The sequence below is a fragment of the Sinocyclocheilus rhinocerous genome, unplaced genomic scaffold (genome assembly GCF_001515625.1).
Source record: "Sinocyclocheilus rhinocerous isolate Xijiao unplaced genomic scaffold, SAMN03320098_v1.1 scaffold1600, whole genome shotgun sequence".
Taxonomy (NCBI): Eukaryota; Metazoa; Chordata; class Actinopteri; order Cypriniformes; family Cyprinidae; genus Sinocyclocheilus; species Sinocyclocheilus rhinocerous.
Genome location: NW_015665129.1, coordinates 2,413,502 through 2,428,645, shown reverse-complemented (window position 1 = coordinate 2,428,645; position 15,144 = coordinate 2,413,502). Strand labels below are relative to the sequence as shown.

At 36.7% G+C, this 15,144-nt stretch overlaps 2 protein-coding genes across 5 annotated transcripts; one reads left to right on the top strand and one right to left on the bottom strand.

Annotated features, from left to right (window-relative positions):
- The first annotated feature begins 305 nt into the window (after positions 1-305).
- Positions 306-4,456, top strand: LOC107731260 (SPRY domain-containing protein 4-like). 2 transcript variants are annotated; one of them, XM_016542300.1, is made up of 2 exons: positions 306-468; positions 3,327-4,456. In XM_016542300.1, the coding sequence occupies exons 1-2, from the start codon at positions 339-341 to the stop codon at positions 3,863-3,865; spliced, it is 669 nt and encodes a 222-aa protein (XP_016397786.1). In that variant the 5' UTR covers positions 306-338; the 3' UTR covers positions 3,866-4,456. The 2 variants fall into 2 exon arrangements, with proteins under 2 accessions (XP_016397786.1, XP_016397785.1); XM_016542299.1 differs by lacking the exon at positions 306-468 and adding an exon at positions 1,525-1,692 and having other exon boundaries at positions 3,327-4,213.
- LOC107731259 (glutaminase kidney isoform, mitochondrial-like) lies at positions 4,181-14,702 on the bottom strand. Of its 3 annotated transcripts, XM_016542295.1 has the most exons (18): positions 14,377-14,702; positions 14,136-14,226; positions 12,261-12,382; positions 11,624-11,753; positions 11,444-11,523; positions 10,110-10,273; positions 9,633-9,691; positions 7,840-7,872; positions 7,684-7,742; positions 7,486-7,552; positions 7,339-7,389; positions 7,071-7,247; positions 6,771-6,902; positions 6,588-6,680; positions 6,448-6,509; positions 6,279-6,355; positions 5,720-5,783; positions 4,181-5,642 (listed from the first exon to the last, which is right to left on the bottom strand). In XM_016542295.1, exons 1-18 carry the CDS (start codon positions 14,568-14,570, stop codon positions 5,453-5,455), a joined length of 1,845 nt encoding a protein of 614 aa, XP_016397781.1. In that variant the 5' UTR covers positions 14,571-14,702; the 3' UTR covers positions 4,181-5,452. The 3 variants fall into 3 exon arrangements, with proteins under 3 accessions (XP_016397781.1, XP_016397783.1, XP_016397784.1); XM_016542297.1 differs by lacking the exons at positions 11,444-11,523; positions 11,624-11,753; XM_016542298.1 differs by lacking the exons at positions 12,261-12,382; positions 14,136-14,226; positions 14,377-14,702 and adding an exon at positions 12,010-12,188.
- Positions 14,703-15,144: the final 442 nt, after the last annotated feature.

Genomic DNA, 15,144 nt, shown 5'->3' with positions numbered 1-15,144 from the left:
CAAACTCGTTCCTGGAGGGCCAGTAGAATAAATAATTTGTCACTTCAGGTTCTGTTAGGAAATGGCCCAAAGCAATCAAGAATATCTCATGAATTAATTATATTCTTAAAAGAAACAAGACTGATAAATAGAATTTAGAATACAGTTGTAGTAAATAAATTGTTTTTTTTTTGTAATTAATTATTTTTTTTGGCTATAGTCCTCAAGCTTCCAATCATTATGCTCTCCACACTCCTATCCAGTAGGTGGCGGGAATGCACCATTTAAGTTGGTTTGCCAACCGCCATTAACACCAGAAGAAGAAGAAGAAGAAGAAAACCCACTACAAATGGGACAACATGGCGATGTCCTCGGGCATGTCACTCTTTTGCCGTTTAACAGGCAGATCCTTAGGGTCCGTACTTGGTCACGGCCGTGGAAAAACTCTCACAGCTCGGAGATGGTATATTAGTGCCAGTGCAGGAAACGGTGAGTAAACGCATGCTTTCCACGCACCTCAATGTTGACTCCAGTCAAACCGGGAGGTCAGAGGAATTGAGATAATATTTCAGGCTATACTTTCACGCCAAACGTCTCCTTTTTATCAATTATTATCACCTGATGTTATACGGAATCTCAATAATGTGAAATGCAAAGCATTTCAAAACACAACATGCGATAGAGTCGTGTTTCTCAGCTGATATGCCAGTAGATTGGCACAAGCTAAAAATAAAGGCTCGTGATATTAGCGCAGGTCAGTGTAAATAGCAGTGCAAATGTCCCTGTTACCTCAGTGAGATACTGCCACATCATCATCTTCGTGGTTTGATAAATTGCTAACGGGAACATTGTTCTCTCACATCAATACTTAAGAGAGTCACTGGTTTTCTTTTATCCGTGTCCAAATTACAGTTCTTCATGATACCAGAGAAATATCACATACAGCTATTGCTATTTCTGATTGTGGTAGGGATTATTAATTAATATGGTATCTCCTTCATACAGTTATAAGCTTTCAGAATATTTCTGGAATTTTTATAACATTTTCAGAAAGTACTACCATTATAGCTATGAGTTGTAATACCTGAAGTCCCCATCCCTCCTAAAACCAGCCAATAGACTACTGACCACTTTAAATTAATACATTATTTAATCAGTTATTTCTATCTTTTGCTGTGGTGTGTCTGTAGGAAGTATGAGTTTACATTCCCAAACATTTATTTAGCCATTAATTGTAATAATCCAATGATATTGTGACAACAGCCAGTGCTCCACACAGAGATCTGATCTGATCATCATCCAGTCTGTCTGGAATGACATGAAGAAACAGAACAAACTGAGACAGACTACACAGACAAGTGCACCTATAGGGCAAAAGCTGCTTTAAACGCAAAGGATGATCACATGTTTTTTTTTTGTAATTAATTATTTTTTTTGGCTATAGTCCTCAAGCTTCCAATCATTATGCTCTCCACACTCCTATCCAGTAGGTGGCGGGAATGCACCATTTAAGTTGGTTTGCCAACTGCCATTAACACCAGAAGAAGAAGAAGAAGAAGAAAACCCACTACAAATGGGACAACATGGCGATGTCCTCGGGCATGTCACTCTTTTGCCGTTTAACAGGCAGATCCTTAGGGTCCGTACTTGGTCACGGCCGTGGAAAAACTCTCACAGCTCGGAGATGGTATATTAGTGCCAGTGCAGGAAACGGTGAGTAAACGCATGCTTTCCACGCACCTCAATGTTGACTCCAGTCAAACCGGGAGGTCAGAGGAATTGAGATAATATTTCAGGCTATACTTTCACGCCAAACGTCTCCTTTTTATCAATTATTATCACCTGATGTTATACGGAATCTCAATAATGTGAAATGCAAAGCATTTCAAAACACAACATGCGATAGAGTCGTGTTTCTCAGCTGATATGCCAGTAGATTGGCACAAGCTAAAAATAAAGGCTCGTGATATTAGCGCAGGTCAGTGTAAATAGCAGTGCAAATGTCCCTGTTACCTCAGTGAGATACTGCCACATCATCGTCTTCGTGGTTTGATAAATTGCTAACGGGAACATTGTTCTCTCACATCAATACTTAAGAGAGTCACTGGTTTTCTTTTATCCGTGTCCAAATTACAGTTCTTCATGATACCAGAGAAATATCACATACAGCTATTGCTATTTCTGATTGTGGTAGGGATTATTAATTAATATGGTATCTCCTTCATACAGTTATAAGCTTTCAGAATATTTCTGGAATTTTTATAACATTTTCAAAAAGTACTACCATTATAGCTATGAGTTGTAATACCTGAAGTCCCCATCCCTCCTAAAACCAGCCAATAGACTACTGACCACTTTAAATTAATACATTATTTAATCAGTTATTTCTATCTTTTGCTGTGGTGTGTCTGTAGGAAGTATGAGTTTACATTCCCAAACATTTATTTAGCCATTAATTGTAATAATCCAATGATATTGTGACAACAGCCAGTGCTCCACACAGAGATCTGATCTGATCATCATCCAGTCTGTCTGGAATGACATGAAGAAACAGAACAAACTGAGACAGACTACACAGACAAGTGCACCTATAGGGCAAAAGCTGCTTTAAACGCAAAGGATGATCACACCAAATGTTGATTTAATTTAGTTAATAGAAGTTAATTGATAAAGACAAGTGTCTAAAACCTGTAACAGTACTGTAGCTTTGCAGGTAGGTTTCTAAAATGATAGTGAATAATTAGCATATTTATTTAACTTGGTATTAAGAAAACCATGGAATTACAGTGGTATCAGTCAAAATAAATGAAAATTGCATGGTTTATTATTTTGGAAACAATTTACCATATGGTCCCATTCGTCAATGCATTAGCTAACATTAACAAATGAGTAATATATTATTTATAATAATTTATAATAAACAATAAGCAATTACCAAATTGCTTGAGTATGCAAGCACACTTGGTGATAAAGCTCTTTCTGATTCTGATTTTTTTTTAAATCAATTGTTGATTAAACTGTTAAAATACGATACTAGTTCATAGTTAATTAATGTTAACATACACAGCTTTTGATTTAAAAAATGTGTTAACATTAACTAATATTAACAAATGCTTTAGCACTATTGTTCATTGTTTGTTCACATTTACTAATGTAGCTAACTAAAATGAATGAAACGAATAAAAACATATTGTAAAGTGTTACCATTATTTTATTAGTGCACAAAACACTGGTTAACTCGTGTTATAATATTTTTCCAAAATGTTTTGTGAAAATTTTGATAAACCAGAAATAGTTGATCAATATAATAACCACCATTTGAATGATTATTTATTTATTTATAACAGATTTGCAGTTTAAGCTTGATGAGCGGACAGCCCACAGCAGCCTGGACCTTTTTAAGAAGGACACTGGTGTGATCTATCGAATGCTGGGTGTGGACCCCACTCTCGTGCAGGACACCCCTCTCCGATTCCGGGACTGGGCTGTGGTTCTCGCTGACACCCACATTGACTCTGGACGGTACTACTGGGAGGTGACGGTTAAAAAGTCCCATGAATTCCGGGTAGGCGTGGCCGAGGTGTTGACATCACGTGACGAATGCGTGGGCACCAATTCCAGTTCCTGGGTGTTTGCGTTTGTCCAGAGGAAATGGTTTGCTATGACCACTGGCAAGCAGGTCCCGGTGCCGCTGGTGGGGAAACCCGATCGGGTCGGGCTCTTGCTGGACTACGAGGCTGGACGGCTCAGTCTGGTGGACATCCAGAAAGCTGAAGTGGTATACACGATAAAAACACAGTTCCGCTCGCCCATCTGTCCTGCGTTTGCACTCTGGGATGGGGAGTTGCTCACACACTCTGGACTGGAGATCCCACCTGGACTTTAGTGACTCTTGTTCATTCACACATGGGTGTTACATGCCTCTTAATGGATAGAGAAGGAGAAGTAGGGGCCTTATAAAAAGACTAAGGAAGTCAGTGGGAACATGGCTGTTTTTTTTTACTGCCATTAAACCAGATTTGAGCAATATTTGTCTGTTCAGCTGGTGAAAACATCCTCACAGTGTACTATTTGTGATATGCAGATGAACTAATGAATCCATATATGCACATAAATACTTGATACGCTTAAAAGTCATTTCTCATTTTGCATCGGTGCCCATGCACAGTGTTCAGAGGTGTTTTTCAATAAAAAGACATTCTTCACCAGTGATATTCTTTATTTACAGTTTATACATTAATTTTTTTCTTGTCTCGTTTCATGTCATTCTGTCCATCTTACACTTTTTCACTTTTATATGGAACAAATACACTCCTTTAACTATATGAACTTTCTTTTTTTTTTTCTCAAAACTTACAGTTTTGTATCCAGCAATAAAGTGTGTCCACGTACCAAGTTTTAAATACATTCATTTCTGGCAAAATACGCACCAGATGCTTCCCAAGCAGGTTCAGTTAAAGCTTTTGTGCCCTACATTAAAATAATGTATTTTAAATTATATAATACCTTACAAAAAAAAGTCTATAAACAGGCTTAAGAAATTCAAACATTAAAAATAGAACAAATATACAAATACGTTCTCATAATGTTAAGCCAAAGATTATTAATAATCTAAATGACATGGAAAGCTTTGCCATACAGACAAATGGGCCAAAGTTCACATTATACTGACTTGCTAACCTCCTAAAGGTAATATGAGGTAATGACATTTCCAGTATGGTTCTCTCATAAATAAACTACTTTTTAATGTGCATGCATGCCTTTCTTGATAGATAGCCTGCTAAATTTACAGTTGCACTTTGTACTTCGTAAGCCAAAGGCAGATTCACGAAAATCTTTGTGCTTAGAAAAGTGCTTAGGATAGATTCCAAAAGGTTTAAAAGATGGTATGAGTGATTTCTTGAATAGTTCTTAAGTTCTCAAATATTTTCTTAAGAACATCTTCAAGAGCAACATTTCTTAAAATGCCAGCCTTTTATATTTTATGGTTGTATACTAGTTTGCTAGTATAAATAGTAGTTAAGAAGAATTTTAATCTGAAGGAAGTTTTGAGAATCCAGCTCCTAGTTACTGGCTAACCTTCCAGTTAAGGATGTGTTTTAATATAAAAATCCTTCTGCAGTGATAAATGTGAAGGGAAAGGAAGCTTCTGCATTTCTAAATTGGTCCAAGCACAAACCAAACTGTCCTTGAGGACCTGTACCAGAAATGACCCGGAAGTAGTTCCATAATCCCACAGTAGATTGAATGGAGGTTTGAGAGACTACAGAAATGACCATCTTAAACCATCAACAGAAGCTAGCTGAGGTCTACATATAGCAGAGCTTTGGGTTTGAAGCACTCGGCATCTCGGTAACACCTGCGCACACCTGCTCAGCATGTCCTTACACGGGCATTGTCATAAATCTCACACCCACATGCTTCCCTGAAGTCATGAGAGACTGAAGTTTGGAATGTTCATGGTAGTTCTCGCTCATACTAAACCATCCAGAGTCTCCATGCTCTTCAGTTCGTCTGCGTCCATGGTGGAATCGGGACACGTGTCTGCGCTGAGCTCCTCGGGCATTAGTGTGTGTGTGTAAATGCTCTGGTACTCTTGTAGTGCCTTGACCACGGTGCTGTGCCCAAACTGCATAGCGTCATCGAGAGGTGTGTTCCCCCATCTGAAAAACAGATGCATTTTAATAAAGGAGACAAAAACAGACCAGAAAAAGTGCAAGAGTGGGGAGTTCTGCCATACCTGTCCTTTGCATATGGGTTGACTTTGCAGGTATGTGTTAAAAACTTGACTGCATCCAAGTGCCCTGAAATCAGAGTTTTAGATAAATGAATAAATGACTTGTTAATTTTCATCCAAAAGTGGAATATTGTGATACATTATAATTTAAAATAACTTTTGTATTTTAATATTTTTTTTAAATGTAATGTATTCCTGTGATGGCAAAGCTACATTTTCAAAAGCCATTAATCAAGTTCTCAGTTTCACATGATCCTTCAGAAATCATTCTAATGCTGATTTGCTGCTCAAGAATCATGTCTTATCATCATGTTAAAAAAACTGTACTATTTTTGTGGAATCTGTTGAAATATTTTTGTTTTTCAGGATTCTTCAGTGAATAAACAGGTCAAAAGAACAGCATTTAATTAAAATAGAAACCTTGTGTAACATTATAAATGTCTTTACTGTCACTTTTGAACACTTTAATACATCCTTGCTAAATAAAAGTATTAATTTCTGACCCTAAACGTTTGAACAATAGTGTAAATACACCAAAAAAATCCCAAAATGGCCTTATTACCTTCTGCTGAGGCCACATGTAGGGAGGTACGGGTATCATAGTCAGTCAATTCCATATTTACTGCAGACAGAGCGATTCTGTGAAACAAATTAATATCTTATTGTTGCTCATGACCACTCTCATGAAAATCTTTGTATTTTTATTTGCAATAAAAGAAAGACAATCTTACCTCCTGAGAGCTGAAACATCACCACTATAAGCAGCAAACATCAGATCCACCACAGACTTGTTCTGTAATATAAATATAATGATTGATCACAACTCTGAGCTAGCTTCTAGCTTTAATTTGTTAGCAGTGTGTGGTCTCACCCTCTCGTGGCCTGTCTGTCTGCGAGGGTCTAACTTTTTTGCAAAGTGTCTCAGATTGTCATAGTTGTGGAAGTTAAAGAGGGAGACTAGCTCCTAAAAGACAAGCAAATTCAGTTAATGGTCTCACAGAAAAAATAAACAAACGGAAAGAGAGAGACAAAAGCAAAGCTCATGAATAAGTACCTGGCAGAAGTGAATGCCTCGGATGCTATTGCCAACACGGTCAAGAGCTGGAGACCAGCACATCATCCCCATGATATTAGGAACCACGAGCAGCATGGCACCAGACACCCCAGATTTAGCAGGCAAACCCACCTGAGGAAGGGAAACAGTGATAACAGTGATTTTATTTAAGCGATTAGCTGAGGTTTAAAGCAAATGACTGAAATAGTTTCATCTAGCTGTAAAGTCCACTGTGTCTGTGTACTACATCACACTGGGGAATTCAGCAAGCAATCAGTCGGCTGTGTGTGTGTGACTCACGTGAAAGGCAAACTGGCCGGAAAAGTCGTACATGCCACATGAGTGCATGAGACTGAGAGTGTTGCGGACGGCCTCGGCACTGAGCACACGCTCGCCTGTGATTGGACAGATCCCTCCATTAGCTAATGTGGCTGCCATGACGCTACCAGACTCACATGTCACCTCAATAGAACACAGCTGGAAAGGAAAGAAAGACATTTTAGTAAGAGCAATAATAGCAAGTACCATTATAAAAGACAATTATGTGTCAGAATGACAGCTGATTTACCTGAAAGTAGAAGTCAAGGGCTGCCATCATGTCAACTCCACTGGGAAAACACTACAGGGGGAAAAAAATGCAGAGTAGCAGGTGATAAAGCAATAAATATCCTGTCAATATGCTTATGAAAATGACAGTGACCAAAGAGAGACTCACTCTTTTCTCTTTGAGATAATAGCCAATCGCATAGTTCCTGTCACCGGTCTCTTTCTCTGACTGGAAACTTTAAATATCACCAGACACTTGTTATCACCAGAAAATGTTATCACCAGTACATATTAGATAACAAACTGTAGGTTCACCTCTAAGAGAGGGTAATTTGGTAGAAATAATTAGGTTGTATTTAAAACGTACGTGGCATTACTGAACCCAACATATTCTCTGCCAGCCATTCTGTTCAGATAATCCATCATCTGACACACAAACAGAAATCATTATTTATAACAAGCAAGATAACAGCAAACACCTGGGATAGTTCATATGGTGGAGATGTTGCAATGTGCTACTCACAAAGTCAAACTTCTCTGCCTTGTTGGAACCAGGCTGTAATAGAGACAAAAAAGGAGAAAGTGAGAGAAGATGACAGAAGTACACTTTAGCATAGTTTTAAAACTGAACTGAAATGACATGTTTTCAGACACTTAATTTCTAATTAAAAGTTAAAAAAATTAATGGTAAATTAAAATAGATTTCAATGTAATTTCTATTAGTCAACAGTCAATAAAGAAAACTTTAAAGTAAAACTTTTAATTTGATATGGTTACAAAGTGCACTATTTAAAAGTGTGCTAAGAAACTAAATGCAGGAAAAGAAGGCTAACTTGGAAGGCTAATTCATCCGAAAGGCAAATTCACTGCTTTAAGAGTAAATAAAGGTCTGTTTTTAAAATGACTTAAAAGGACTTTCAGATACTGTTTAACAATATACATTACACACAGTTATACCTCAAATGTGAATTTTGAAACTACTGATTGCTTTAAATTGTACATTGCTAACAAGTTACTTCATAAGGTCTACACAGGTTTTGTAATTTATCAAGCATTTAAACTTACATCCTTGTGTTATATGTAGTTTGTCTATAGTGGCTTTATTCAAAAAATGTCAAAAACCCATTAAAAATGTCTGAGGGCTAACCCATGGCTGATGCCAATCCTAAACAAACTGAACAAATCTACAGACAGTCAGACAGATCCAGAAGGAAAGAGTCAGATGTGAAACACATTCAGCATTCACAACGTCCACTGTAATTTAGTCAATGTACTATAAATGAACTGCATATAAATAAAATTAGCTTCTGTTGGCAAGCAAAAAATAGCTAACAGTGATTCCAGTGACACAGTTTACTTTGGGACTAATCCAAAGATTCCTCTGCAAACAGTAATACAGTGCAGTATGCTTTTCATTGCACAGTTGCAGTGAACATGACAGTACAGAAGGACGACTATAAAGCCAAATGATTCAACATGAACTGCTAGTCCCTAACTGGTATTCATTGGCGCCCCTTCAGCTGGTGGCGCCCTAGGCGACCGCCTAGCTCGCCTATGCCTAGAAACGGCCCTGGGTATTAGGGACAAAGTTCCCCACATATTGAGTTTCATATGTACTGTGATGTTAAGGTGACCAGTTCCACGAGGTCCACAAGGTAGTCCCATGTGCAAAGGTCAGCGCAATGCGATCACAGCTGTGAGATGTCTTCGTCTTAAAAAGTACTCCTGTGTGTCTGTGCTCACTATGTTGTGTAACATATTTAAGGGCATAGGTCAAACTAGAAATTTTACACTTTTGAACTTGAAATAAAAGTGGAGAGTCCCATAATTATACATGTAATTAGGCATTGTTTTTATATCAGTTCATTTAAACCACGGAAATCTTTTAAACTTCCATTGCAGTCATAGACCTGCAGGTTATTCTGAATTTGTAGAAAATCTGACCCTATTTAAACATGCTTAAAGGCGTATTTCTCAGCACATCTTCTGATTGGCTGTTTAGACACACCTCTTGACCACTAGCTGCTCTTATTATGTCATTTCTAAAAGGACCACCCACTCCCCTCATTACACACAAACACACACTATTAAAACTACAGCTATTTAAAACCAGGTCAAAAGGAAAGGGCAGAAATATAATTTTGTCCAATTAAAAGTAGTTTGTCAATCACAGCTATAATTTCTGATATCAATGCAACACATCAGTCCTGCTGAATTTAAAGTAGCTATTCAAATAAAATAAAATAAAAATAAAATGTATGTCTCATGGCTGCTAAGGCCAGATTTTTCAGATTGTATTGTAAGGTATATTCTTACCTTTAGGAGAGAGCTAATTACAATGGCTCCTGCATTTACCATGGGATTATGGGGTTTATCTGGGAAACAAAAAAAGTTTACAAATTGTCAAAACTAAGTGTCAAAGGGGCATCATGCTGTCAGATTCTGTAAGGACTGCAGATGCAATGTTCCTCAGAGGTGAGGAAATCCATTGATAAGGTTCATACTGAAAGGGCATCTGATAACTGACAACTGTTTTACAGCTTCCTCTTATACCCAGACTTTATGTTGCAATAGAACACAATGAGCCTGTGATATATCACTAATTTAGAGTCATGCCATTGGTTTGAACCTCTGGAGTTCTGTCCAGGGCAAACAAGAGAAAGATTATAAAACACAAGTATACGGATGTGTCATTTTAAGTGTCCAAATAGTTTTTGAGACCACTTTATATGGCCATTTCTTTGAGTGACAGCATCAACAAGAGAAATAAAACAGATTGTGATGGATTCTCACCTTCTTCATCTAAATAGAGTTTGTTGAATTTGAGGCCACTTGGTTCTTTCCCCACATATCTGTGCACAAGTTCAGTGCCAGTCTCGTGCACAGCCAGCGCATACTCCAGTGGCTTCACACATGACTGCAGACAGAATGGCATATCTGTGTCTCCTATAGCATGCCTATGTAAAGAGGAAGAGATCAAATTTAAGATACAGTGAGTGAGAGGGGAAAGGGCAAGAAAACAAAGTCAATAAAAATCAGAAAGTGAAATTTTGGGTTAGGCCGATTAATAAAACTTTACTTTTGAACTATATAATATAATATGTTAATATGATGAAAGTGATGTCTGTGACTTGACTGTCAAAGGCTTGAATACATCACAACCAATGACTTGTGCTCTTTAAAAATGCAAAGGAAAAAAATAATTATATTGTTGTCGAGATAAAAAAAATCATTAAAATAACTGCATGATATTTAAAAAATATTTATAATAAGAACAATACTGTAAAATATTGATTTAATACATTGCCGTTCAAAAGTTTGTGGTTGGTAAGATTTTGAAAGATTTTTGAAAGAAGTCTCTTATGCTCACCAAGACTGCATTTATTTGATCAAAAATACAGTAAAACAGTAATATTGTGAAATATTTAGTGCTGGGCAACGATTAATCACAATTAATCGCATCCAAATAAAAGCTTTTGTTTGTATACTATATGTGTGTGTACTGTGTATATTTATTATGTATATATAAAGACACAAATACAGTATATATTTTGAAAATATTTACATGTATTTATTTATATTCATATGATTTATATTATATATAAAATTATTTAATATATAAACATAACATATTTTTCTTAAATATATACATGCATGTGTGTGTATTCATACATAATAAATATACACAGTACACACAAAAATATTATGTACACAAAAACTTTTATTTTGGATGCGATTAATTGTGATTAATCGTTGCCCAGCAGCACTAGAAATATTATTACAATTTTAAATAACATTTTTTATTTGAATATATTTAAAAATTTAATTTATTACTGTGATGGCAAAGCTGAGATTTTAAAAAGCCATTACTCCAGTCTTTATTCATTCTAATATGCTAATTCGGTGCTCAAGTAAAATGTGCTGCATAATATTTTTGTGGAATTTTTATATTCTCATAATGATGTTTTTTTTTTAATGAATTAAAAAGAAACAGACATTTTTATATCATTAAATATTAAATTATATTTTATATATTACATATTTCACCCACAATTGTACACTGTTTGTACAGGTGGACCAAAAAATGTATTCTGGTCTGGACCCTTTTCTCAAAAAGTATATTTTACCTCTGACCATCCACTGTGCACAGAGAAGCTCCCCACAGGTCCGGACTGAACTTAGCTAACTGAGGGATGTAGTTTGCAACCTGCGCAAACATACGCATAGACAAATATAGAGATGAGAGGTTGATAAATATGTTTGTAAAGCTGATTCAGAAACAGCGATAAGGAAAATCAATGTCTTACTTTCCCTCCTTTCTGAGCCTGTGCATTATAATACAGATGGTTTATGAGGGAGGTAAAGGACTCAAAGTCTGGAATGATGAACTTCCTTTGGAAAGCTTGAGTCAGGAGGACTATGTTACTGCCAACACATCTAGAAACAGAAACACACATATGCCCATGTGACACAACTGTGACTTAACAGCCACCTGTGATCTGTAATGTGCTAAGAATGAGATTTGATCCATGTTTATTAACACCGACTGAGCTGGTTCAAAAGCAACTTAAGCGGTGCCTCACAGGAGTAACAAACACATTATCGCTGCTTAACATGGCTTAGCTTCACACACGCTCCAGCAGAACGCATGTACACGCACATACAAACACAACAGGTGGCTAGTTGTATTTACCTCTGCTGGAGAACAGAAAGTCGGGTCATAGATTTGTAAATGTGATGATATGTGTGCATGAAGAACTGACTGCTTGTATTTCCAGACTTCCAAGAACATTGAGATGTCATTCACCTGTAAGGGGCATGAGTGTGTGCATATAGCATAACAGCTGCAGGTCATAAACTATAAGTGATGCCACGGCATGTCACGAAAACACGCACACACACATACTCTTATGCTTTGCATTGCTGAGTCAGTTTTCTACTCACTTTCTGAACAGTTCCTGGTCCATCATTGCCGTTCCAACAGACTCTTGGATAGCCTGGTGGATCTGCCGCATGCACTCTCTCAACCGGGGGTCAGAGGTCAGCAAGCCTGTGCTTTTGAGTGCCTAAGAAAAACAAGAGCACAATTGCAATATTATTCATATTTCAAATACTGAATTATTAAATTGTTCAGTGAATAATTATTGCTTGATTTTAAGCACAAATTTAGAGAAGAACTACTAGTTCAGGATGCTATAACATAATAAAAATGATATGGAGACCTTTAACATCAACATGAAATACCCATTTTAAGTTGATTTACACTGCTGCTCAAAAGTCTGGAGTCAGTATATTTTTTTTGACAGAAATACTACTTTAATAATATACATCAAATTTTTCAAAAACTGTTTTCAACATTGATAATAATGAGAAATGTTTTGTGAATATCAAATCATCATAGAATGATTTCTGAAGGATCATGTGACACTGAAGACTGAAGTAATAACTGCTGAAAATTCAGCTTTACCATCACAGGAAGAAATTACATTTTAAAATATATTACAATAAAAAAACTTATTTAGAATTTTTTTAATATTTCATAACATAAGAGTCTTCTTTCAAATACATTTTAAAATATTTGTAAATAACCACCTTATTACTTCTTAAAACACAAAACAATACAGAAAACATGTTTTACCCAACACATTTCATTTTAGAAAAAAATTTGGCCCTCTATAATCAAATTTTAAAAGCCCTTTATATAATATCTATGGCAACGCATCCAGCAGGTAATGCCTCTCTGAGGATTTACCTGTACGTCGCGGCGTCCGTCTCTGTGATCAGTGAAATATTTCATAACATAAGAGGCTTCTTTCAAATACATTTAAAAATATTTTTCTGACCCCAAACTTTTGAACAGTAGCATACTTGCCACCCCCAAAACAAAATCAAGACTTTGTAAAAGAGCATAATAGGACCCCTTTAAACAGAGTAAGACAAGCTTTTTTGGAATAACATGGATGGAATGTTAGCAATAAGACCAGAAACATGTATTAAAACAGTAAATAGAGTCAATTTTAATATTATGTTTACTTCATCACAAACTGAAATTAAGCGCAATTGCACTGTGATATACTGTATAGCTGTTAGTATATTAAAAAAAGGAAATGCAGAGAATTATGACGTGTCCCTTATATATTTGCAATGATTGTGACAAAGTTCTTATAGTACAGTGCAACAGTGTTTACATTAGTCAAATGAAAGAGTTCACCATCAATCATTGGTAGGAACATGTTTTCTTCAGTCAATGATATATAGCATTTCAGCTGTTAAATGGCAGCTATGGTGGAGATGACCATCATATATAGACAAAACAACCCCATGCACATAAATTATAGCAATACACTTCTTAACACTTTAATGGGTGTATATTTCTGGGTGGCATGTGTACTGAAGTGCACATACACACTGAAGGTGCAGTACTATGTCTGGAAATACAGAGATTAATGTGTTACCTTGATTAAAACAGTCCATAATTTTAAGTATTGCTCCCTGTAATATAAACTCAAACATCCAAATATGGATCCACATGTTTAGGAATAGGTACATTTATTATGGGCTTTAATGGAGCAAGCAACTTGGCCCACACATGAAGCCTATTTATAGTACCATTATATAACACCAAAGATTTATGACTATAACTTGTGTAAAAATAGATGTGTCTAATATTTTTTAATAATACTAAATGGAAAGAATGCAGGTACATGATGTTTACAGCATGTATTTTATTCCCTTTCTCTCTCACTACAGTACATGCTGACTAAATCACACACACATGCACAATGGCATCAGCACTCTGTGACTATTAGTGCAACTCACAGCCAGGAAACGCGCCACTGAGATTTTCTCTTCTCCCTGAGTGATAGTGTAGAACAACAGGTCCTCCAACCCAGCAACCACCTTATTACTTCTTAAAACACAAAACAATACAGAAAACATGTTTTACCCAACACATTTCATTTTAGAAAGATATTAGCCCCTCTATAATCAAATTTTAAAAGACCTTTATATAATATCTATGGCAACGCATCCAGCAGGTAACGCCTCTCTGAGGATTTACCTGTACGTTGCGGCGTCCGTCTCTGTGATCACGTGCTGATGGCGCGGATGCTGGCCTGGAGATGCGCTCGTGTGCAGCAGCCGAGCAGGTGAGTGTCTTCTGTCCAAATTTCCCGCAACTCTCTCCCATTTTCCAGCGTTCCTAATGAGCAAAATACCAGCTCTGGACGCCCGTAGGGTCTTAACACAATGCATAATCAATGCCCAAAGTTTGTATTTCTAAATCAGCGACCTATAAGAGCTCTAAACCAGTGTGAATAAGCAGCGCGTGTCTTATGCCTATGAATCGTGTCCTTTCTATTGAGTGCCTGATCGTCCCACGAGGCATGGGAGTGACTTCTGTTGACAAATTTAGCCGGTAACCGAGGAATCATAGGCGGGTGAGGACACGCCCCCTGGCGGATGTTAGGGGCGTGATGGTGAGAGAAAAAAGGAGAGGGATAATTGGTGGATCCCAGAACAGACGTAGGCTATATGGCTCAATAGTAGTAACTAACTATGCAACTTAGTTGGGACTTACTGAGCTTGGGCCTTTTGCTGCTTAAAAGGCAAAAGCAGACATAATAATTGCCCATTTAATCCCAAACATCTGTGACCAAAATTTACTTTTGAGCTTGAAGGGTCTAAAAGAGTAAAAAAATAAAACATAAATGAAAAAAAAAATTGGAAAGCTTTTCATTGGGCTATCCAAAGAGTAAAATACACGTGATCACATAACTGGAAAAAAATGGGATGTATTGAATTAACTTTATTTATATAAATGTGTAAT